General features: G+C 45.6%; 5 protein-coding genes across 5 annotated transcripts; all 5 read right to left on the reverse strand.

Moving 5' to 3' along the window:
- Positions 1-4,969: 4,969 nt before the first annotated feature.
- Positions 4,970-6,817, reverse strand: EDB91DRAFT_1086887 (uncharacterized protein; the record flags this gene model as incomplete). The annotated part of the gene is made up of 7 exons (XM_041316135.1): positions 4,970-4,983; positions 5,010-5,109; positions 5,369-5,450; positions 5,473-5,727; positions 5,942-5,955; positions 6,074-6,429; positions 6,457-6,817. The coding sequence occupies 7 exons, from the start codon at positions 6,815-6,817 to the stop codon at positions 4,970-4,972; spliced, it is 1,182 nt and encodes a 393-aa protein (XP_041171200.1).
- Positions 6,818-8,272: 1,455 nt separating this feature from the next.
- On the reverse strand, positions 8,273-9,055 carry EDB91DRAFT_1061829 (uncharacterized protein; the record flags this gene model as incomplete). Its single annotated transcript, XM_041314481.1, has 2 exons — positions 8,273-8,648; positions 8,703-9,055. Coding segments are annotated over 2 exons (729 nt in total), but the record flags the coding sequence as incomplete, so codon positions are not given.
- Positions 9,056-10,747: 1,692 nt separating this feature from the next.
- EDB91DRAFT_1086889 (uncharacterized protein) lies at positions 10,748-12,549 on the reverse strand (the record flags this gene model as incomplete). Its single annotated transcript, XM_041316136.1, has 3 exons — positions 10,748-11,022; positions 11,096-11,545; positions 11,763-12,549. 3 exons carry the CDS (start codon positions 12,547-12,549, stop codon positions 10,748-10,750), a joined length of 1,512 nt encoding a protein of 503 aa, XP_041171202.1.
- A 2,072-nt stretch (positions 12,550-14,621) lies between these two features.
- On the reverse strand, positions 14,622-15,394 carry EDB91DRAFT_1023767 (uncharacterized protein; the record flags this gene model as incomplete). The annotated part of the gene is made up of 3 exons (XM_041312607.1): positions 14,622-14,888; positions 15,018-15,108; positions 15,180-15,394. Coding segments are annotated over 3 exons (573 nt in total), but the record flags the coding sequence as incomplete, so codon positions are not given.
- A 3,110-nt stretch (positions 15,395-18,504) lies between these two features.
- EDB91DRAFT_1239688 (uncharacterized protein) lies at positions 18,505-20,616 on the reverse strand (the record flags this gene model as incomplete). Its single annotated transcript, XM_041321892.1, has 17 exons — positions 18,505-18,886; positions 18,912-18,949; positions 18,986-19,032; positions 19,054-19,187; positions 19,209-19,222; positions 19,247-19,281; positions 19,303-19,306; positions 19,334-19,515; positions 19,540-19,581; positions 19,606-19,641; positions 19,666-19,702; positions 19,727-19,740; positions 19,771-19,824; positions 19,846-19,890; positions 19,912-19,951; positions 19,988-20,166; positions 20,544-20,616. 17 exons carry the CDS (start codon positions 20,614-20,616, stop codon positions 18,505-18,507), a joined length of 1,356 nt encoding a protein of 451 aa, XP_041171204.1.
- Positions 20,617-23,896: the final 3,280 nt, after the last annotated feature.

A 23,896-nucleotide genomic window follows, 5' to 3' on the forward strand; every position in this document is an offset into this window, starting at 1 on the left:
CCCTGGCTCAAAAACGAAAATCCAACTATAGACTGGGCTAAAAGCGAAATCTCGCTAGAAGAAGACCCAATCATGATTCAAACCCTTATCTCCAATAGAAACAAACATGCTTCCATGCAACCAAGAATAGAAGAAATTGAAGACGAAGAAGCATACATATCCTTGGAAGAGATTCCCGAGGAACAACCGGAACTTTTACCCGAAGAAGAAGAAGAAGATCAAGAAGAAATAATAGAAGAACTACAAGATGACGAAGTTCTTATCGCTTACGTCAAAGGAGAAGAATTCGTGGGAGTATACGAGAAAATCAACTTTGATTCACCGCTTACTCAAGAACACATTCCTCCCACGTTCTCCTTTGTATCCCGAACAAACAGAATCTCTAAAATTCCAAACTCCGCTCGATTCATGTTTTCTCCTCTTCCCGTTTGAAAGGCTGCTAACGTCGCTCAACAACTAGCACAAGAAGCATATGCTAAAGAAAAGCCAAAGACATTTGAAGAACTCGTACCCGAAGTCTTTCATATGTACAAAGATGTCTTCGACAAAGCAGCTATGGAAACCCTACCCCCGTCTCGACCCTTTGACCATAAGATAAAACTGAAACCAGACTTCGAACCACGTTCTTGCAAGATCTACCCACTGTCTGCACCAGAAGAAAAGGCGATGAATGAATTCGTAGACGAACACCTGGCAAAAGGAACTATTGTACCATCTCAATCCCCACAAGCATCTCCCTTCTTCTTCGTAGGAAAGAAAGACGGATCTCTACGTCCATGCCAAGACTATAGAAGACTCAACGATGCAACTATAAAAGATGCATACCCACTTCCTCGAATTCCTGACCTTATCAACAAGTTAAAAGGTGCAACAATCTTCACCAAGATGGATGTTCATGCAGGTTATAACAATGTCAGAATTCACGGTCCAGATAGATGGAAAGCAGCATTCAAAACATCAAGAGGACTCTTTGAACCACATGTTCTTCGGCCTATGTAACGCTCCTGCAACATTTCAGGCAATGATGAACGACATCTTCTCAGACATGATAGACGAAGGTTGGATGGTCATTTATATGGATGATATCTTAATCTTTTCCAAAGACCTTGAATCCCATCATCAGCAAACAATGCGAGTATTGCAATGACTTCGCGATCACCAGCTGTCCCTCAAACCCGAAAAATGTGTCTTTGACACCACCAAAGTCGAATACCTTGGTCTCCTCATTCGTCCTGGACAGATTTGCATGGATAAAGTCAAATTGGACGGAGTAGTCAAATGGGAACAACCTACTACTGTCAAACATATTCGATCATTCTTGGGATTCGCCAACTTCTACTGCCAATTCATTGCTGATTATTCAACTATCGCACGACCACTCATTGACCTTACAAAGAAAGATTCCATCTTCGATTGGTCGTCAGCTTGCGATAAAGTGTTCAATGACCTGAAGAACCGATTCCTCTCCGCCCCTGTACTTTCCATCCCTGACAAAGACACCCCGTTCGCAATCGCTGTGGATGCATCTCTCTATGCTACTGGTGGAGTACTCCTTCAAAAGGACTCCAATGGCGACTGGCATCCTTGTTCTTACCTCTCGCAGACCTTTTCCCCCGCAGAACGGAACTATCAAATCTTTGACTGTGAACTATTAGCCATTATACGAGCCTTGGAGGCCTGGCATCACTACCTTGAAGGTTCCCCATTCCCAGTTCTTGTCATGACCAACCACAAGAATTTGACTTATTTCCACCAAGCCCAACAACTAAATCGTTGACAAGCTCGTTGGCTCCTGTTCCTTTCCCGATTTGATCTCCAACTCCAACACATACCTGGAAAAGATCTCTCCATTCCTGATTCCCTCTCTTGCAGACCAGACCATATTCCCCTTGATGCAAAGGACAATTCTGATGTCACCGTCCTACCAGCTGGACTGTTCATAAATCTCATCGACAGTACCATGCAACAGAAACTTCATATCTCCTCTTCAGTTGACCCCGTAGTTCAACAAACCATTGACGCCCTTTCAAATCCCACCCTACCCCTCCCTATGAAAACCGCGCTATCTGATTGGACCTTTTCCAACGATATTCTTACTTTCAAAGGTCGCAATTACGTTCCCCCCAGCCCTCTATGAAAAGAACTGATTTCCCTTCATCACGATGCCCCTACTGCCGGCCATCCTGGTCGTTTTAAAACCCAAGAAATCCTCTCTCGTGACTACTGGTGGCCGGGTCTTCCAACCTTCATTCGCAAATACGTTGAAGGTTGCGCTGTTTGCCAACAGAACAAGGTCAACACTCACCCGACTGCGCCGCCTCTTTGCCCTATTCCCACCCCCACTTCATCCCGCCCCTTTGCCCAGTGTTCGGTTGACCTCATCATTGACCTCCCTCCATCCAATGGCTTCGATTCTATCATGGTCGTGGTAGACCATGGGCTTATGAAGGGGGTGGTACTCACGCCTTGCAACAAGACGATCGATGCAGAAGGAGTCGCAGAAGTGTTCTTCAATCGCATCTATACACACTCCGGACTCTATGACAAGATCATCTCCGACAGAGGACCTCAATTCGCAGCTAAGTTCGCACAAGAACTAGGAAGACTTCTAGGATACAAAACTGCACTCTCCACTGCATTCCACCCTCAAACAGATGGAGAAACAGAACAAGTAAATCAAGAATTAGAAGTATATCTCCGCATCTTCTGTGCAAACGACCTAAACCTTGTGGTCAGAAAAACTTCCCATGGCAGAGTTCATACACAATTCCTGACATCATTCTGCACGTAATGTTTCTCCTTTCTATCTCATGATGGGATATCACCCTCAAGCATTACCATTGGCTACCGAGAAATCGGATCTCCCAGCCGTCGAAGCAAGAATATCAGAACTCCAGAAGGCTCCAGAAGAAGCCTTATCTTCACATGAACTCGCCAGACAAACCATGAGGCAAAGAATCACTCGATCAGTTCACACCCTTTAAGAAAGGCGACAAGGTTTGGCTAGAAGCAAAGAACCTTCATCTCAATTACCCCAATAGGAAATTAGCACCCAAAAGAGAAGGACCTTTCACTATCTTGGATGTTCTCGGACCAGTCACATATCGCCTAAAACTCCCGAACCAATGGCGTGTTCACCCGGTATTTCACACAGCACTTCTTACCCCTTATCGCGAAAATGAAGAACACGGTCCTAACTTCCCATCGCCACCTCCTGACTTAATTGACGGAGAAGAAGAACACGAGGTAGAAGCCATCCTCAGACATAAAGGAACTCTCTCACGGAGACGCTTCCTTGTCAAATGGAAAGGTTACCCATCGGCCGATAATGAATGGTTATCGGAGTCTGAATTAGCCAACTCCGCTGAAATCCTGAACAGATATAAGCAGGCACATCGACTCATTCCCCTTTCAACTCGAACCATCATCACTAAACCATTCAAACCATGCCCTCTACTGGTGGACGTAACTACAACTCCTCCAATGATGAGGATATAAACCTCATCATCACGCACAACAGTGCCCCAAATGTCCCCATTCCCAACCTCAGATTTCCCGTATTCTCACCGCGCCCTCATTATATGACTATTAGTCAAAGAAACTCTCCTGAACCCCCTCGTCCGACATCCCCCGTACCAGACTCTGGGACGTCGTCCCCATATCATATTTTCAATGAACCAGTGATCCCCATGTTCATCAATACTCCTGCTAGCCCTACCACTATCCGTACCCATGAGTGTGTTGCAGCTCGTCGATGAGCAGCTCCTTGGAAAGTAGCGACTGACCCCTACCTGTCTGATCTTGAAGATCGTAGACTTCGTCGTAGGATTATGCTGTCGTCCAAACTTTTCAAGAACCCTATCAAGGACGCCATAGATACTGAGCCTGCGCTCAACGCTCTTTACGACCTCTATCGTCTCGGAGATTGTCTCGAAAATACCTTGGAAAGGCATAATGCTGAGTACAGAGAAGAAGAACTCTTCTCACTCGACTATAGCATTCGAGACATCAAAGAGAAGCTTCAACAATTGACGTTGATCCTTATGGAGGAAAAAGGTGTCTTTGAGGCCCTAGATGGGCTTGGAGGAACCAAGGACGATCGGCGTCATGGTCTTGAGTGAAAGTCTGGGACTTTCCACATAAGAAGGGGGTGATGTTACAGCTGTGCTTATCTTGCTTCTTTTTCCCTTGATCCACGCTTACTACGCATGTCTCTTATCATGCTATATTTAGTTCGGTATTACACATACGCCTCATTGCTTACGCATGTGCTTACTGATACATACCTATTATTACGTCATACCCTGTACCCAGTATACTATATAAACCCTGGCTAGGTGATGCTGATTCTTCAGCTTAACCTACGCTGGTTTTCCTCTGAACATCTGACTTGATTCTAAGTTACCTCTTCGGTACTTAGCCTTGATTTGACTTAGGACATTCTTAAGACTATTGTCTTGAACATATCGACAGACCTTTGGTCTTATTGATTATTGTTTGCCTGTGTTATACTTCGGCATAACAGAAACGGTTACAACTACTTATCATCTCGTCATGCTGTGTCAACATTCAACTTTGATGAGATGCGAGCTGAGTAAATACTTAGCCACATCACTACTCACTACCATGGCCAGTGATCTCAATCGCCAATGGATCTCAAATGTTTCAAGTTAGGTACTGCAGATACAAAAATATTTCTAGGTAAATTACCCCAGATTGTCCCACCGTCATGGACCGTCATCACCGGACCACTCAGTATTAGTAGTTCGATGTCAACAAAAATAAATAGAACAGCCCTCCGGGCACCCCTGGACCCATCATTTATCTATTCTTGTTGCAGTTTCATCCTGGTACGATGTTTTGATCAGTCAATCACATCGCAATGCTTATCCATTGTTTGACTTTGCTCTGTGCGTCACGAAGTACGGAGGCGTTGGTAATTTTTATTTTATTTTTTCTAATCGGACGATTATTGCAAATAGACTGAATCATAGTAACAGTACACTAACTTAAGTAATGTTCCATGGCATAGCCACTTTTGTTTATGGTTTCCGCTTCTATTTCCTTGCTAGCTGTTACTCTCACCATGAAGAACGCATGATTGTTCCCCTGTACTTACATTTGTAGAGTTGTGGGCATAAAGGTGGGTGTTGTTAAAGGGTCCCCAATGTTTGTACCACTATTGACCCTCCTATGACAGTACCATTTGCCAATCATCAGTATGTGTCCCAAGATTGGTTCAAGGTCATCTATCCAAAAGGTTCTCATTACTTTGTGAACGTGGAAAAAGTGCGTCATTTATTACAAATTATCAAGAACACATTGATGTTTGAATCCTCGATGTATTTTTTTCCCTTCAACATCTTACCTTCCTTTTCTTTGGAAGGTAGTCTGGTTCTTTGTTGAGGCACAAGTCCTCCAGGACCCTTTTGTTTGTCAGTTTCGTCACGCTGTTTTTACAATCAAACTCACACTTTCACAATGTATGTCATCAAGGAAATATCCTCTGTTGTCATGTTGCTGATCTCCCTCCTGTCTCCTCGCTTACTCTTGATGACCAGAAGATTCCCATTATGTTGTATGGTTCTTCTCCTTGGTCGGACGATTTCATCTGTCAATGAATTTGGAGGAGGAGAGGTGTTCGCGCTCTCAAAAAAGAAAGTGTATATGTGATCCGGCTCTGTCTCTGCATTTGGAATGATCGGCACGGTCTTTCGGAGGTGTTGTCTGTAAGCAATGAATGTTCCCTGTTGATGTTGGTTTACCTAATAGGTGACATCCAGATCATTTAAGTCTCGCAGCTCAGCAACTCCATCCTGCAAGGGAATGTCTACTATGCGTGGTGTTGCGCTTGCAGTCGCATAGAGTATTCCTTGATATGCTATGGGATAGCTCTAATCTTTATTTAGCAGTGTACCATTTATTTTGTGGCAATACGCACTGGTTTGTGGTCATCTATATTAAACATTTGTTCATCAATGCTGTCCTGACTTTCTGGCATAGACATAGGCAGGCATATGGTGTTACATCCAACAACTTCATACCGGAAAGGACACATTGGGTTTTCACATACAGTGGCCATGCACCATTCCAGGTCGCTGTTGGTGATTGCCCTCTTTACCGTGAAGCGCGCATCCCAGTCGAGCGCGAGATATTCCTTGTGGTTGCGCATGTTCTGCCAGAGTGTCGGGCAATTTGCACCACACATGTGCCTGAGGAATGCTGTGCTTCGCTCTATGCGAAAGCGGTTGCTGCCTTTGCTCCCTAAGTGTTGTCCCAGTTGTAGTTCGTCTCCTTTATGGGTAGAGTATCTGATCCAGTCTAATGTCATCTCTGGATAGAAAGTCACAATCCCTCCAGGGGTCATCATTGTCATGTCAATGGTGGAAGGTGCCTCTGCAATGGGTTGCAGTGCATCCCATGGCCTTACTGTCTCCATCAAAGTGACTCACTGACCGTGCTTTGTGTAAGCTTTGAATCTGCGGTATTGGTTTTTCATGATCGGATGTATGCTTGTTGATGTGGGCGTGTAATGCAGGTCATCCAAGATGAAGTTCTCCATCAAGGACCAACCTCCACATGGCACGACGAGGTTCAGATCTCTTGTCAGATATTGAGGCGTGCCAAGCAGCATATTGATGGCACACGATCCTGTGATAATCCCGCATGTATTTGTTAAAAGTTTGTTGAATTTTTCAAGTCGTTGTGGAACATATGGTCCTAGAATGACCTGATATCGCTTCGTTATGATGTCCAGTGCGCTGAATCTTACAGCGCAACAGGCTTGGGCGAAACATAGAAGCTCTGGCAATGGCATGGGTTTGAGAACCATTGCTATCAGTTCACGTGCAGTCAAGACTGTTTCTATTGTGTCAATTGTTCTTTCATTTGCGTGTTACTCAGAGCACTCACATCTTTGTATTCCCGTCAATGAGGTGGTGCATATGTTATCTGACATGGTGTGATGTGGAAAGGAGTTGGGCTCCAACCTCGACTGTTGAATTGGTGAAGATGAACTAAGGCGAAGGCTCTGAACGGTTGGGCTGAGTCCGAGCTTTAGCTCAGGCTGGACGCTGAAGGAATGAGCCACTTACCCCAATGCTGGTGAGCTCCAACTGCGGCTGAATTTCAGCGGCTAAACCCAACCAAGTGAGCTAGCTTAAGGACAGCTTGTGTGATTGCTGGCGAGTCCACTGAGGTGCTGCGTTGCTATTTGCTCGAATGCCCTGATGTAAGTCTCATATGCTAGGGACTTCCAGCAACCGGCTATGTGCACTATCTGTCATATCCCATACCTCCGGATCTGGAATTCCAGATCTACTTCATTGAAGTCCGGTCCTCCATCTTACTATTCCGCCCGGTGCTCCGCCTTCATCTCTGCACTCACCCCTAACTCCTTTAAGATCAGCTATTGCTCCGGTTACTGGTTATGTCCTATTCCACTATGCTTACTGATCCGTCCATTCTTACTTCATTTCCGACTTCACTGCTTTGATCCGTTATACTTAGTAATAGACTTTCCACATGCTTCGTACATAGCTCTTACCTTTGCTGACTGATTTACTTACATGATACCTACAGTATATAAACCCCTGTAATACTCCGGAACTCCTCAGTTCGAATATCATCTTAGTTCTGCTCATTCCTGCAATCTCCGGACTTGAGTCTCACCTCTTGTCCACCTCTGAGTCTTAGGGGTTAAACCTTAGGACTACTTCTCCAGCTCTACCTTAGGGTAGTCTAACCTCTGTTCTGTTTCTACTCCGGAATTCCATAGTAGCCTTATTCCATCCCCACATAAGTCTTCCGGAGTTCCGCCGAACTCCACCGACTTCTGTCCTCCGGAATTCCCCAGACTTCCATTGGACTTCCCCTCTGTCCCCCGGAAATTAAGGGCACGTACTCGGGTAAGGGGCGCAGCACATAAGCTGAAGCCGAAGCCCTTTGAGTAACCTCTCCCTTGAGCACGACCTTAACACTATCTCTGGGTCCACTTTGTTAGCTAGGTAGAATGAGGCGCTGCCGATTCTGAATGAGTGCCCGAAGGTCGTTCCCCAGTTCCAGGCGGTTAATATGCTGTTGATGCTCTCAATGGCGCAAGTCTTAACCATTGGGTGAATGAGCCCTTTGTTGTCTCTCCATGAAAACAGTGGGTCTTCTGGTAACGCTGGCCACGACCTCTGCTAAATTCCTGCAATGCTTGGATTAGGCATAGATCACCTTGTTCCATGATGAATACGGATTGCGTTTCCCCAGATTTTGCTGTCTTGGCTCAAGGGAGGTCAAGCCTGGCATAAGGTTTTCCTGCTAAATCTACTCTGATGAAAATGTCCTTTCTTGTGATATGTTTCGACTTGTCGAAACTCATACGTGTTTTGACTGCGACTTCTCCGAAGCGCATCATTCCAAAGAATGCACAGCTGGACATAGCCCATATGCATGCATCGAACGGCTGATCTAACCGCAGGGTGGCTTTGATAGCCGTTAGCATCTGGAGTGTAATTGGGGGCCTGACCAGTTTACAACAAGTACCTTGCAAGTTCTCCATTCCTCGAAGTGACCAATTAATTTGCGTGAAATGTTCTGGTGATAGCGGGGGTGGCCAACCTTGCGCTATGTGCCATGTGCAGATAGCGGAAAGGTATTTTCTTGCTACTGATACAGAAACTGGTTCAAAGGGCACTGCTTCAAATGATGCTGACTTTAGAAATGATTCTGCTGTGGAAGGATCAGAGATGGCCCAAAGGGCAAATGAGTGCAGCATTTTGAATGATGCTGGCAAACGGCCTGCTTCTGGGACGGAGAATATGTCACAGAACATGTGGAACTTTCTGAGGCCTGAGCCATAGCTTGTTGTTTCTTGAAGCGATGCTTGGTTTGAGGCGTTGGTGAGAAAATGAATGACGGGATGATTGATCATGGATGGGGGAGGTGTGTTGACGCCGCGCCAGCAGAAAATGCGATCTTCTGCTGGGCATGGTGGGCGTAGTGGTGATGGTCGAAGGGATAATAAATCTTGAGGCGTTGGAGGTGCGGGGTTGGTTGATGAAGAGGTTAGGCTGTAACAAACAACATTTTGTCATTGAGATGTGGCGGCAATGGAAAGTCGGTCCTGAATGATGGGCCAGAAGAATTTTCTAGAAAGGCTTGTATGTCACCACGCGAGAGTGGATCCGATATGTTGATTTGTCCAGGTACGTGTTTGACTTTGAGGTGTATGCCATGGTGAGCCTATGATGAGGCGTGAGCTCGAGTAAACTTTAAGTTAGTTGTTGTTACCTGCAATAGATAGATTTCTTTGAGGACAACGTTTTTTGACTGATTTCGTGACCGGCCTTTGTTTATGACCATGACCACTCCTGCATTGTCCGATCGCACTAGGATGAACTGTCCTTTCCTTTGGCGTCGGCTCGATCTGGGAGTCCAAGGTGGATGGCTAACCTCAGCCTGAGTTCCACAGCAGTGGCCTCGGCCCATCCAATGTCGTGCTCGAGGCCTGGGCCAACACGAAAAACCGTCTCTCCATTTCCATGCTGCCCAGTGCCATCCAATTACGACGCCAACTCCAAATGATGTACTCGCATCACCCCACCACTGTAGGTCTATTGGGTGTTGGGTGCATAGAGGTCTCTTGCACGGTGATATTGACAATATCTCTGTGGTCCATTGTAGGTCAGCGACTAGCGTACTCGGTACATGTAGTCACGCTCGCTGTGACTTGAACTTGTTGGTGAAGAGCACTATTGAGCAAAGAAAAGGGCAAATTAGCAGGAAAATTGCTGATATGTGCACAAGCTTGCTGTGTAAGCTTGCTGCATCGCTTGCTGTGAAACACGAGCCTTTCATCAGCCACAACTGAATTAGCGCCAAGGTCTTGGTCATTTTCTCCTCTGGGAGTGACACCATTCTTCGTGCTAAGTCCCAATCGAAACCTATGTACTGTTGGATTGTCGCGAATGCTCGCAGTTTCTCCAAGCTCCACGGAACTCCAAAAAAGGCTGAAAGCTTGATGAACTCTTCTTCTGTCCATGTTTGGTGCGGGAGGCGGATAACGAAAAAGTTGTCCACCCATTTTTGGATTGGGCCGAAACCAGCCTTCTCATATATGGATACGAGCATGTCTGCCACTGATCCGAAAAATCCTGCACTCGAGCTCAATCTGAACATTAGAGCTCAATTGACATATACGAGATTGTGCCAGAGAATGCACAACGCCCATTGCTGGCTGGGGTGGACAGGTACGATTCAGTAAGCTGATGCGATGTTGAATGTGGCTGCAACGCAACCGTCTGGTAACAAGAGAATTAGCTCCACTACGCTGTCGAACGTGCCCCATTCCGTTGGGAATGAGTCTGGGTTTATGCCGGTGTTGATGGACGGGTTCTCAGGATTGTTGCATGGATATGACATGTCCTGGACAAGCCTGAATTTCATTGAGTGCGGCTTTGGTACTAGGCCAAGCAGGGAAGTGCGGAACGGGCCAATTAATGATTCTAGTTCTGATACTGAGTATGCGCGAGAGTAACGCCCGGTGTTCTGCTCGCTGATTATATATTGGTCTATTATGTTGATGTTGAGTTGTGAAGATGCGTGATTCTCGAAATGTCAATGTGGTTTTGGTGTTTCTCTGACTCCTACATTGAAGCCTTCTTTGATGTTGGATATTATATGTTTCCAGTCTTCGTATATATTATATTCATATAATAGCTCTTTGAGCTTTGATGCGATGAGGGGTGTGACCACGCATCTAGGATCTAGCCCTGGTTGCTCTGCAGGTTCCTGCACCATGGGCAGTGTCTCCGCATATGCTGCATCCGTGGTAGTTGATGCAGGCATTGGCAAAGTGGCAGCTGGAAAATCTTGCCCAGCTGATGCAGAAAATCTTTCCGCCTGGGGCAGTGAGGGCATGTGCGCTCTTGGCTGAGGATGCGATATGGGCCGTTGGGTGCCCAGTGACAGTTGACTCTGCTGTGCAGTCACCCTGGTAGGTGGTCTGCTCCTCTGCACCGAAAGCACTGGAGCCTGGCTTTCTTCTTAGGTGGCTGTTGAAATTGTGATGACGATGGTGGTGGCTGTCTCTTAAGCTGAGGCTGACCATATGACGCCGTGACGGCGGGCTGCCTGGTAACTATGCGAGTCGCGATTATTGTTAGCGCTCTGTCATCTAGCTGGGATAGGTCGTGTTGTGGGTGTTGCGCTACCATTTTGCATTGCTGGATGTCGTATTCAACTGCAATGTCCCATGAGTGGGAACAGCTTAGTCCTAGGACCATGCTGTGGTGTGCCTTCAGTGCCTTCACACATGCAATCACATGGTAGTGTTCAGTGCGATCCTCTGCCACATCAGTTGCTCCAATCCAGTCTGACAGTGTTATGCTTCTCTCATTTCTGCGATCCAGACCTTTGGCCATCAGTGAGCCTGATGCGGAGATGGTGAAGGCTTCTTTGCTGCTCCTTATTGCTTGCCACCAGGCTGATGAGGTGAGTGTGCTATACAGCACATATTTGAAGGCCTTGAAAGCCTCGTTGACCTTGGGCGGAACAGCTGACAACAACGGCTCGACATTAGCTCTTGTACTTTGTTGAGTATGGGTGCAAGGGGCTTAACAAGCCCTAGCTCGGAATGTGCATTGCAAAAAACGAGGTCGTAGGTTGGCCTTCAGCCTCGGACCACTTTATGGTCAGACGAGAGACTAGCTTGGCCTGCAGCCTGGTATAGTCTGTTAGCTGCCTTTAGTGACAGAGCCTATTGCTCTACTAACTCGCACTGGCCTTCAGCTCAGTGTTGATGCCAAGTGCACTCAGGCACGCAGCTGTATTCGAGTGCCTTGGATTGAATGGGTGGGACCCAAGGCACTGATCGCTGACCCTAGGTGCGTGTGGCTCGAAGCCTCTAAACAATTTGTGATGTGGGGGGCGACTCTCACCAGTATCGAGGGGGTTCACTTTGAATCCTGGAACCACGTCAGGAAGGGAGACCTTGGGCTCGTCTTTCTTGGCTGCAATGATAGCAGCTCTTGCTTTCTCTACCTCTTCTGGGGACGTGAAAAGCGTGGGGTTGGCTGCCTTGGGTGGGGGCTCTATGGGTTGAGTGTTCCTTGCTGCCTGCTCTTGCTCAAGTTGTGCGATCCAGGTGAGCAACGCTGCTATGTCAGCTGTCTGCTGCGCTGGTGCTGCAGTGGGTGGAGATTGGGGACTTGGTGCGGGAGGCGCAGTGGCTGGGGCTGCTTGTTTTGGGGCGGCCTGCTTGGCCGACGGTTTTGCTGCTGGCTTGGCTGCAGCTTTAGCTGGGGCACCAGGTAGTGGTGTTACCTTGGAAGAGCTTCCTTGGGCAGCTGCTGTGTCTTCTGTGTTGGCACCTATGTTTGCGATTCTAGCTGATTGCCTCATTGCTGCAGTCCTGGTGCGAGTTGCATCTCTGCCTGTCTTGGCTGGTTGGTCTGTTGCGTCAGGTTGAGGTTGTGGATCTGCAGGGGTGGTAGGCCCTGAAGAACTGGCCTGAGGCATTGGCGAGCTTGGGAGCTGCAGATTCAGGTGTTGGTGGGTCATTGATTGAACAGATAAGGTCGACTCAAATTGAAGTGTGCTTTAAAAAATTTCGGAAGGAAAGTGATAAAGTATGACAAGCTATTAGGATACTGAGGGAATGAATAAATGAAGGATGGTAAAGAATATGCTGATATGTGGATACTATGATTCGAATAACAATAAGAAGGTAAAGACTAAGCATTACACTCAGTTGGATGCTTGGTGCTGACTCTCCGGCAGGCTCCGAATCGGCACCTTGACATAACAGGAGTGTTTTTCTGTTCTGTTATATCTTTTTTTCTATCGGCTTGGCATACCCCTTTTAATAGGGGTTTCTTGTGATGTATGGTTCTTGCACTCCTGCATTTGAGCTTTTAATCATCTACTATATCAACTACCATTCTATGTCTATGACGTCTCACATACGTGCGTTCTATGTTGGCCCCAATTTTTGTAATGGCCTTGTTTTGTTGGTGATCCATGACCTTCCTGATGCTTGGGACATCATTGCTGTCGATCAATACTTCGTCAATGCATACCAGGTGGAAAGCTTGTGCATTCGCTTGTGTAATGCTGTTGGTGTCATGGTCCCCCTCATGGTTCTTTTTGACCATCGTTTACATGTTGTTCGTCATGATTGCCCATATCTCGTTGTCAAGATGTCAGCCCTTGCCACACCTCAGTCCATTGAAATGGTTGATGTGATTGCTATCAGTTCAGCTCTTTCATGGTGCAGTGACTACATTTTCAATTGTTCGTTGTTTCTCATTGTCTTTAGTCTGTTGTCAGAAGTCCCTGCGTTATCCGACAGTGAAGAGCTCATTACGTTGAACATTGTATAGTTTGGTACTATTTGTTAGGTACTGTGCCGACTCAGGAAGCAGAGGGGTCGGGGCTTGGCTTCAGCTCTTGTGCTGCGCCCTTAGCTGAGTACATACCCTGAATTTGGAGCGGGTCTGATGTTGTCCGACGGTAGGACGAATGGACCACTTGGGTCCGCTTTGAGGGTCAGGGAATAAGAGCTACTAGCAGCAGACCGACTAGGAGCGGAGCGGAGAAGGCAGGGAGTGATGCGGAGAGTGAATAGGAGCAGGGGAATGTTGGTAGGGGTGGGAAAGGCAGAGGATAATGCAGAGGGGTGAAGGAGGATATTTGATAGGGGCGGAGTAATAAGGGGAGGACTTAGAGCACGGCTCTAAGTTGGAGCGGAGGGTCGGAGGGTCAGAGGTGACAACAAGTTGAGACTTGTGTCCAGAGGAGGCAAGGTCCTGCTGAGAATTCTCACAAGAGGTAACTGTGAGAAGACAAGTAATATTAAGACTAAGGAAAATATCTAAGTACAGGATATGTTATATACTTCTATGTATGAGGCAGTGATCAGGATAACTATGTAGTAAAGCTATGTACCAAGGATATAGTTTGTAAGTATTTTACATAGGCGAAGACATAAGTTGGAGTGGATATCAATATGTACACGTCGGATCAGTGATTGAGTGGTAATAGGAATTACCGGTCATCCGGAAGCAAGGGTCTATGTACCAAAGGGGAAAGTATATATCTAAAAGGGGAAAAAGATCCAGTTGAATGGAGAGGTTTATGGAAGGGGACCGGTTGAGTGGTTGAGCGGAAGTGTAGGGTGGAATGCGGACTTGTGATTGGACGGAGCGGAGGATGGATGGAGCTGGAGGGGTCGGAAAGTGGAGCGGATATCAATAACGGAGCGGTCGGATCAGGTATATGACAGTTGGTCATTGTGATTGAAGGAAATATGGGTTCAGGGGTTCATGTTATACTCCACTTTTTCCTCTCTTTTATACCTATTTTCAAGGCCCCTTTGGTTTGTCATTCAAGCATTTTCTTGGCATTGTTCTCCTATCTATTGCTCATACATGAGATGGCACTATTCTGGTTTGTCAAATATCAACACAGTATGTAACTTTTTCCATGGTGTTTCCTCTGATTTGATCAGTCTTGTCCATTTCTTTTTGTTGGACTGATCATTGTTTAACTAGGAATTTAGTCTGAGTAACATGCACATTGGACATGGAGACTGATTTTACCTTGTTTAACTTGTTGGCAATGTGTTGAGGGATGAGGCGGAGTACATATGTACATGTCATGTATGTGTTCAGAATCGGTCGTGATGCTCTGTCTCTCCCAATCACGAAATCCATTTCAGCTCCTACTTCAATGAAGTCGCCTCTGGTAAGCAAGAGATGATCAAGAGGAATGATTTTGCCACTGTCTGATAACTCTCCCACAGGAAAAAATTCGCATACAGTCCACTCTTGTTTAATGGTGTCATAGTTTTGTTCAGGGTCATCTTTGCTGCTGAGGGCCTGTGTAGCAGTGTCTTGTCCCTGCCATATTGTATTTAGTCAGAAATCAGGCATGTCATGAAGTCCCACATACCTTTTCAAACACACGTCATTGGAAAAAGATATCTTGTCCATCCTTGATGCCTTTCATTGGGATCTTGAGATGGCGACTAACATAATCGCCTGTGAGATTGGCTGCTGCCGCCATCGCTCTCCATGGATCTTTGTGTCCACCAGACTGACAAAGAAACATGTTGAACTGCTGTCCGAACATCATTTACACGCCTTGCAAAATATGTGAGCCTTCTTTTTTTTTGGGTCACACCGACTTACCTGGACCAGTTTCCTAACCTCTCCAAGCAAAAATGATTGAGATACCCATGCATCCGAATCGACACAGGATACAATGCCCCTGGCTTGGCATTTGGCATGCATTTGTATACCAGCAGGTGATCTTGCGCCTTATCCTTCTTCTCCTTGTCTTTATATATGTCCGCCCATTCAATGAGGCATCCTAGTGTAAGGGGAAATTTCTGCCATGTTACCAAGCTGTTGTCTGCAAGTAGCCATTCAATCTGTTCTGTAATTTCAGCAGGCCAAAGATCATGGGCCATATAACCATTAGACGCTGATCCCTTATTAGTTGTCGCTCTGCGAATATTGAAGTCGTGTTACCTTGTATGGATGACATGCTGTTACCGATGCAGGATGTTCTGGTAAGAGAGCAGTTGAGGAGTCAGACAGGGGTTACCATACACCATTGACTTCAATTGTATTCTTGTCACATAGTGATGTTCTTTAAATGTCACAAACCTCCTATATTAATTTTCATGCAACTGGCTCGCTTTGCAGTCATACAGGTTTGATAATAATAACAGAAACTTATATGAAATGTTTATTGTGTTAATGAATACCATGATCACAACCTTCCCTCTCGTTGATTATGGCTGTAGTCTCATCATCTGCAGATAGTATATCAAGCTCAGGCATTTTCAGTTTTGCGCAATGGAGTTGAAAAGTGTGAGCTGCCCTGTTGTCACTATCAGTGAAAAGTCATATATCTGTAAATCCGATTTGCACTTACCATATTGTCACATCAGAGATCAATGCAATGTCAGCAGCATTAACGTCCAAAATAGTGGTGAAATCAATCATAGATTGTTTGAATACAAGTAGATTGCCCTCCAACTCTAAGTTTTTGTCGAACCCATTTGTTCGATCAGCGAGATGCGTCAAAAGGTAATTTGTCCTCCACTGCATCCAAAATTGTGAACAGTACACCAGCCTGAATGGTAGAGCTTCCCTGGACATAGGGTGTTTATCTATCGCAACTTGCTCAATACTTGGATTGATGATGGCGGTGTTGCGACCAAACTCGTTAATCCAGAGAGACGTGAACAAATCGTCCAAAGAATGCAACTCATCGACACCCAGGCACAGAGGAACTTGAACCAGCATGGGCGTTTCACAGAAAGCAGAGAAAATGACAGCATGGCAGCCACCAGATAACATCTGCCTTTCAATTAGAGTACTGTTAAACTCATAAATATAATAGTTTATTGGATGCTCCGCAATGTTATGCCTGACTTCAATGATTTGTTCAGCGGACGCCGCTGCAAACCGTATATCTTCAACATCGTGTCTTTGCAGCTGACACAGTGTGTTGTAGCATATGCGATTGAGACACCACAAATACAGCGGACCTGTAAAGTGCCTCAAAGCATTTGATGCATTGCTTCCTCTGATGTTGATGGCCCAGTCCACAATTAAAGTGGTTTGGTCTCGCGCTGTGCTGTGCCATAATGGAGGACACTTTACACTGCATTCACCGGGAAGTTGAGAGGTGTCGGTGAGCACTAAGAATTGCTTCATGGTGTATCTGCTTTCGAAATCTTCGATTATAGGACCGCAGTGGGAATCCTTGAAGAACAATTTGGGCTAACAACAAACGCGGATATGCACAAAATAATCCAGTAGGCGTGGCAAAAACCATATCAGTCGTGCATGGGCTTCCCAGGATGACCTGCAAAATTGAGTTGTCGGTGCTTTCAGTTATGGTAACTTGAGTGTCCACATCGGTGTTTGATGTGTAGACACGATGTGAAAGCATGTAATCCATCATCTGAGAATGCACAGCCAGTGTTTCATTTGCTGATAGCAAGTGATACCTCAATTTGATGAGAAAGGTATGAATAATGTCGCCTCTACCTCTCGGTATCACAATATTCAAATCTTATGGTTTCCATTGCGTTGGTCATACCAGGATTGAGAGTGTGGTTGATCCAGTGATAGCTCCTCCACTGGAGACAATGAGATTAAGGAATGCTAAGATGTCAGCATTCACGTAGTGGCGCAACGACATGGTAAAGAAAGTGGCATGGGATCTTAGAGAAAACCGCCGCAGAAATGTATTTGTGGCAGATAAAGTTAATCAAGACAAAAAGTCAAGATATTGGTCAATTTCATTGGCCAGCTCATGCATGCTGAAAACTAACAAAAAAAGTCTCAGTGTCGTCAACACAAATGACAATAGCAACATTACCCCGTATTATTGGTATTCCTTTTTTTTGGAGAGTGAGAGACCATAATTGATGTCATAGCAGTCAGAGATGAGTCGAAAAAAGGGGCTATTTTTTTTTTGTATCACTTACATCAAGCTGAAACATCCGTAAGACATCCGGGAGACACCCAATATTCTATAAATTGTCACACTCTCATACACATCTAGAACTACAGTGCATCATGTCCACCACCATACAGTGTTTGCCCAATGACATTGTACACCTCATCATGAATGAACTTCCTCTTATCACACTGAGTGCATGGGCTGCTACCAACACCCTTAGTCGCTGCACTATCAAACACTATGTTGAGGTCAAAAGAAACTCTTTGTTGAAACAGTTTGTTGACGACACCGTGGGATTCATAGATCTCCAGCGCTCCATCAATATTCTTATTGGCAACTCCTGCGCGTTACAATTGATTCTCACAATGACCGATGCATCAGCTTTCAGAAGCAACAACCTCAACCTTTATTTATCTTCCTGTGGATCCAATGCTCTCATCAGATTTTTGAGCATGCAAGGATATACACTATCTTGCTCAGAGGAACACACCTATACTCCTAATCTTAATCAAGTCTTAACATTTTTTCGAACTGCAGACTCCAGAACCATTTATGTTAACGAGAGCAAGGGAGATATGATTGCTGGGCCTCTATTCGACTTTCATTCTACCATTGCGATGAATTTCATTTCCCACATCAGCATCTTCTGTGCATATCCTGGTCTCACCACGGAGCACAAAGGGCTTCTAAACCCTCTGATGTGGCATGATAAGATGTGCATGCTCAATTCTCTGCTTGGATTGGCCAAATACACTTCTAGGGGGTTCGACATTCAAACTACCGGCCATGGTCAGTGGGGACATCACACGTGTCAACAATCTGTGCACTGTCCTCTCCAAATTTGCAGCACTATAGATCATGCTTGTCTTTGTTTCCCTTTCGAAGTCACTCCTAAACGTAGCAACTGGTGTTTCTTAGGATTAGAGAGTTCTCACTCGATCATATGGTGCCTCGGTGGGAGTACATGTGGGACGGGAACAGACTTTGTGAAGCCCATCACATTTACAACATAGATTGAACAAATAAATCACTTTACATCTTTCTAGCAGCACAGTATAATTTTGTCTCATTATCTAACAGTTCTAGGTGTCGCAGTTCCTCCCTTGCATCGGCCTGCAAATCACTATTGAGCCATTGAGAAGAAAACCATCGTAATACCACAATCCCATTAAGTTTGGGAGCTCGCAACAGCATTACATATATACTTTGTAGAGATTTCGCACACGTCAGATCAACAATTACCTTTGTTAAGGAGCTGCCCTGTACTTTGAAGTCGGTGAACACCCATCCAGGCAGCAATGGTAACTGTGTGCGTCTAACGGTGAAGGTCTTGTCACCAGCAACAAAAGAAAAACTGACTGCTGTAGGAAATATAGGCACAATCATACTGGCCAATCCTTCAATCTCTACAGCACTTCCAGGCACCTCCACAAACGCACAGACCAGCATATCTTCGATTTAATTCATTGATCTCATACTTTACTGATTTCAATGTGCCTCAACTACCATTGACCACCTTGCAGCTAGTGGCGGTGTTTTCTGTAATCATAACAGGCATTCCTGCTAACAATGGCAAATGACCCAATGCATCATGACAATCTGTCATTGTTACTTGCCACAGTCTCTCTTGTTGTTCTGCAGTAGCGGCTTTCCCAGAGACCTCGTCCTGTGCATGGTACATGAAGAAAGGTTGAGTTGTTTGAATGGCATATTGTCTGGCCTTCGCCTCATTTAACACATCTCTCAATAGCTTATGGGTAATGACTATAGGCACGTTGCAAAAATCAGCAAACTCATCCGGAGAATGCTCTTTAAGATAACTAAGCATACGAGTCTTGAGCACCGTGTAATCAGATTACACTCCATCATCTGAGGCAATTCTTCTTGCATGACCTTTGCGAATGCATTCGAGCATTGCTACAAACACTGGGTCTTCTTTGGCATGCCAATTTTGCTTCAGCTCTACTACTTTACCAACCTGTTGCCACAGAAATGCCCCATGTAATGCAGTCTGCCTATGAACACTTTGAGCTGTTGCCAGTCCTGGGTTTTTAACCAGTTTATAACTATATACTGCATTGGATTTAGGTGGGCGCAGCTGTCCGATGTCTCCACCAAAAATGATATTTACACCGCCAAAAGGTTTGAATGTGACACTTTCATCCCATGCTTTTGCCTCACTCATCCGTTGACATACCTCACTCAACAGCTCAGTGGACATGAGAGATGCCTTGTCCAAAATGAGATAATCTACTGTGCGCCACATTGCTTCCAACTCATTTTTTTTGACCGCCCCACGTCGTTTGGGCAGAAATGTAAGTGAATGAATCGTGTACCCATTGATTAACACCACTGCACCACCAGTAGGCACACTGAGTGTCAACCTTTTAGCAGCTCCGCACCGCCGAAAAAATTCGACTATGGCATGGATGACGTGACTTTTTCTGGAGCCTCCAATGCCAGTCAAAAACATCAGAAGCTGCTTGCCGTCACCTCTGATAAAGTGATCACTAACTAAGCAAAACACTCTTTCCTGTTCTTCATTATGTTTCAAACCAAATTCCTCGATGATCTGCTCAGCCACCAACTTCTTATCTGTCACGCCTGAAGGTCCATTGCCAGTTGCATCTTCAGATGTTTCTGCTAACTGCTCTACGGTGATACCAGAATCATTACCTTCTTGTGTTAAGCGAACTCATTTTGCAACACTATCAGACAAATCAATATCAATTGGGTGCTTTCGCTTTTTAGCTGCCTGCATCCACGAGGAATAATGTTTTAGTTCTTCTGTATCATTCTCACTGACAATGCTACCCGCATCAGCACTCACACTTATTTGGGGAATTCCATGAGATACTTCTGCATCAAGAAGGCCAGCATCTTTGGCAGCCCTCAAACAGACAAGCGTGTCTCCAAGATGTCTAGTAGTCAAGGAAACTGGGTCAACAACAATATCGACATCAGTATCTTCCAAAGACTCTTTGATGGGATCAAGTGCAGGATCTGCAAACAATGCTTTGTCAAACGCACTTAGGTCATTTGATACTGCTTCATCAGATTCCCCTGCAGACCCAAAAGTGTGTGGCCGAGCACGACGTTATCGCACAAGCGCAGCATGTGCATCTCACGCATCTTTACACTCATTTTCAATATTCATGTTACATATAAGTGCACACAAATGTGACGGGAACTCGTATGCTTCAAATGCTTCATGCCAACTTGAATGGGAAGCTTTTAGCTCAGTGAGGTCTCACCAATTCTTAAATAAAAGTAACATAGCACAACAATACTGATTGTATTCCTCTGCAGAGCGATCACATCGAGGCAAGTTAGCACCGAGAAGGACAGGAACAACAGGTTGTTTACGAAGATGCAGACCATGGGAGTTGCACTGCAGATGATCAGGCAAGAAATTCCCTTGTGCTAAGGCCCGTCATCCCTGATGTCGTTGATTCACAACAGCCTCATCACAATCATTGTTATCAAACTCATCAACATCACCACCATGCACTTTGTTATCATTTTGCAAACGTTCTTTCTTTGTCCATTCCACAAATTCCCATAAACAAAGTTGATCAAAAGCTTTTTCACTCGGTCGCAAAGAATAGTCACTAATCTCGCTAGAGAACTCTAATCCATTGTGAGTCACATGAACACAAATTTGCTCTTCTACTATGACATTTGTGATGTCATCATCAATTACTTCACTGTCAGAAGGACTATGAATTGAACAATCCTCTAGTCTGCAAATAGCACTCACAAACTCATAGAACTTGAAAGGTTGGAAAACATGACTGGTGTAATGATCGCCGCTGCTGACCAAAAAACTCATAACTTGTTGATGTGACATTTCTTGAAGACCCATCATGGCGTTAACCGACTTTGTGATCAAACTGCGCTCCCTGGTTGTGGCAGAAGAGTCTCCATCAGTTTCAAACTTAGAATCATTGGACTTAATAGCATATTCCAGAGCCTGCAGACCCACATGAAGAGGTAATTCACTTTTTGTAATATATTCACTCGTATAAAAAGCAGTAGCCTTCGCCACTTCACCAGATCCAATGAATTGAGTATCGGTGTTGCACTGCAACAAGAATAACACCACATCAGTGAAATTGTTCACGCGAGCACGCCATCACCTGAGTTCAATTGACCCGGTCTCTTCATCTACAACAGTACATTCCTGAACAGATCCATCCATCCTCATCTTGCATGTTTTGTCACCCCGTTTTTCCCCATTCTTCAGATGTTTGAAACAGGTATCGCCGTGAATATGCCAATTACACTCAAGTGCGAGGTGAGTAACAAACTCATTAAATTCAAACATGAATGACTCTGAATATAATTCAGCTACCTGCGGTGGCCTATCCAACCTCGGGTCATTCTCACCTTCTTCACATTGTGGACATTTGCATTGTCCTCACACATTTCTGTGTGAATGCCTTCATCGTTAGGAAGCTCACAGCTGATGATACTTTCAAGCCATTCAAATATCTTATCTTGAAAACCAGGCTCAGAAGCCATACGATCGCGCAAATCCTGTGGGCTTGGGTTTCCTGTGATCCATACTAACATATGACAATGCAATGTTCCCCTTCCCTGGGCTTCAACCATCCCGTAATATGCTTTACAATGTCCGAAAATACCAGGACCATGTTTATACCGCAAGATCACATCAATAAAACTCTTGATTTGTGCATCAAAAGCAACAGCAGCCATGTCAGGGTGCAAGGCAACAAATTTGGCCCTATCAAACAAAGACATAGCCCACCACTCCACTGCATCCAGTCCAGCAATGATCGGTATCATGCAGCTGGTCAAATCGTGAGGATTCAACATGACAAACAAAGCAGGCATGCAAAACCATTTCATTAATGAACAGATTTCGTTTCGACAACACAGCTTATACCCAGCACTGCCCTTGAGAGATTTTGCTGACACATTTAAGCACCTCAACACCTTCAGCACTCTTTTTTCCTCTGTATTCAAGGTTTTTGGATATGATGTATGCGACCATTTCTCGGCCAAGCCTGTTAACAAGAGAGCCACCATTTTCAACTCAGTAGCGAGCAAATGCTGCGCAGATACACCAACACAAAAGGAAGTATTGAGGCTAACTTCCCGTTTCTGCAACATGTTCCAGCAAACACACGCAAAATTAGCATCTCGACAAAATGCTGAATTATCCTGGTGAAGCAAATTCTTTACCTGTGCTTCAAAAGATATGAATTGCTCCTTCGAACGACTGACATGGTGGAAACCACCAATACCCCAAGGATTTAGATGAGGAAATAAATAGGACATCAGACCAGGATCAGCGTCAGTGTTAAGACCGTGCTCGGGGTAAAGCGGAGTCTGGGGGCTTGGCTTCAGCTCGTACGCTGCACCCCTTACCTGAGTACGTGCCCCTAATTTTGGGATGTAGTCCGATGCGAGTTCTATGGGTTCCAACAGGACATCGGAATGGGGATCCTCTGAAGGAGGACCGTCGGACTACGGAGGAACGGAGGAACGGAGGAACGGAGGAACGGAGGAACGGAGGAACGGAGGAACGGAGGAACGGAGGAACGGAGGAACGGAGGAACGGAGGAACGGAGGAACGGAGGAACGGAGGAACGGAGGAACGGAGGAACGGAGGAACGGAGGAACGGAGGAACGGAGGAACGGAGGAACGGAGGAACGGAGGAACGGAGGAACGGAGGAACCTGCAGGATAGCAGAACCCACAGAATAGCGGAACTCGCAGAACCAGTGGGACAGAGGAATGGGGAAGCGGGGAAGCGGAGGGTCGGAGGATCAGAGGACAGCCAACCTAGGGAGTCAATCCCCTAGGCCGGGGAACAGGAGTTTTGACTTGGGAAAGACTTTTAAGTCAAAGGACAGAAGAGCAGGGCTTAGAAAAGGTAATATTCAGACTGAGTATCTACAGACAAGTGTACATGGATTTATATACTCTAAGTGATGAGCATAGCATAGCAGAAGGCTATGTGCTGAGTGTACAGGATTACAATAGGATGACTGAGACATACGAGAAAAGGCTTGGAGGAAAGTATGTATGCGACAGGATCAGAACTCGCTAGGGTATAGGGATTACTGGGAACCCGAAAAGCGGAACTATAATACTAAACGGGGATAAGACCAGTTGAGTGGTTCCTAGTCTAGGAGTGGACCAGTGAGGCAGTCGGACGGACTAATGGTCGGGTGGGTCACTACAAGCGGAACCGAAGGATCCAAGCAGGGCGGAAAAGCGGAGAGAGTAGGAATAGGATCGGGCGGACCGATAGGGCGGAGGAGCGGAACCCCAGATAGGGTCGGATGGAAGGGGTATGGGGTCAGAGGACATAGGGGTAATGTCGGAAGAGCAGAACGGAGTCAGGCAGAGGTAGCAGGGCTAATCCTACTGAGATGCACTTGTGCATTGTCAG

Source organism: Suillus paluster (assembly GCF_016628075.1).
Source record: "Suillus paluster strain FC165 chromosome Unknown EDB91scaffold_109, whole genome shotgun sequence".
Lineage (NCBI taxonomy): Eukaryota > Fungi > Basidiomycota > Agaricomycetes > Boletales > Suillaceae > Suillus > Suillus paluster.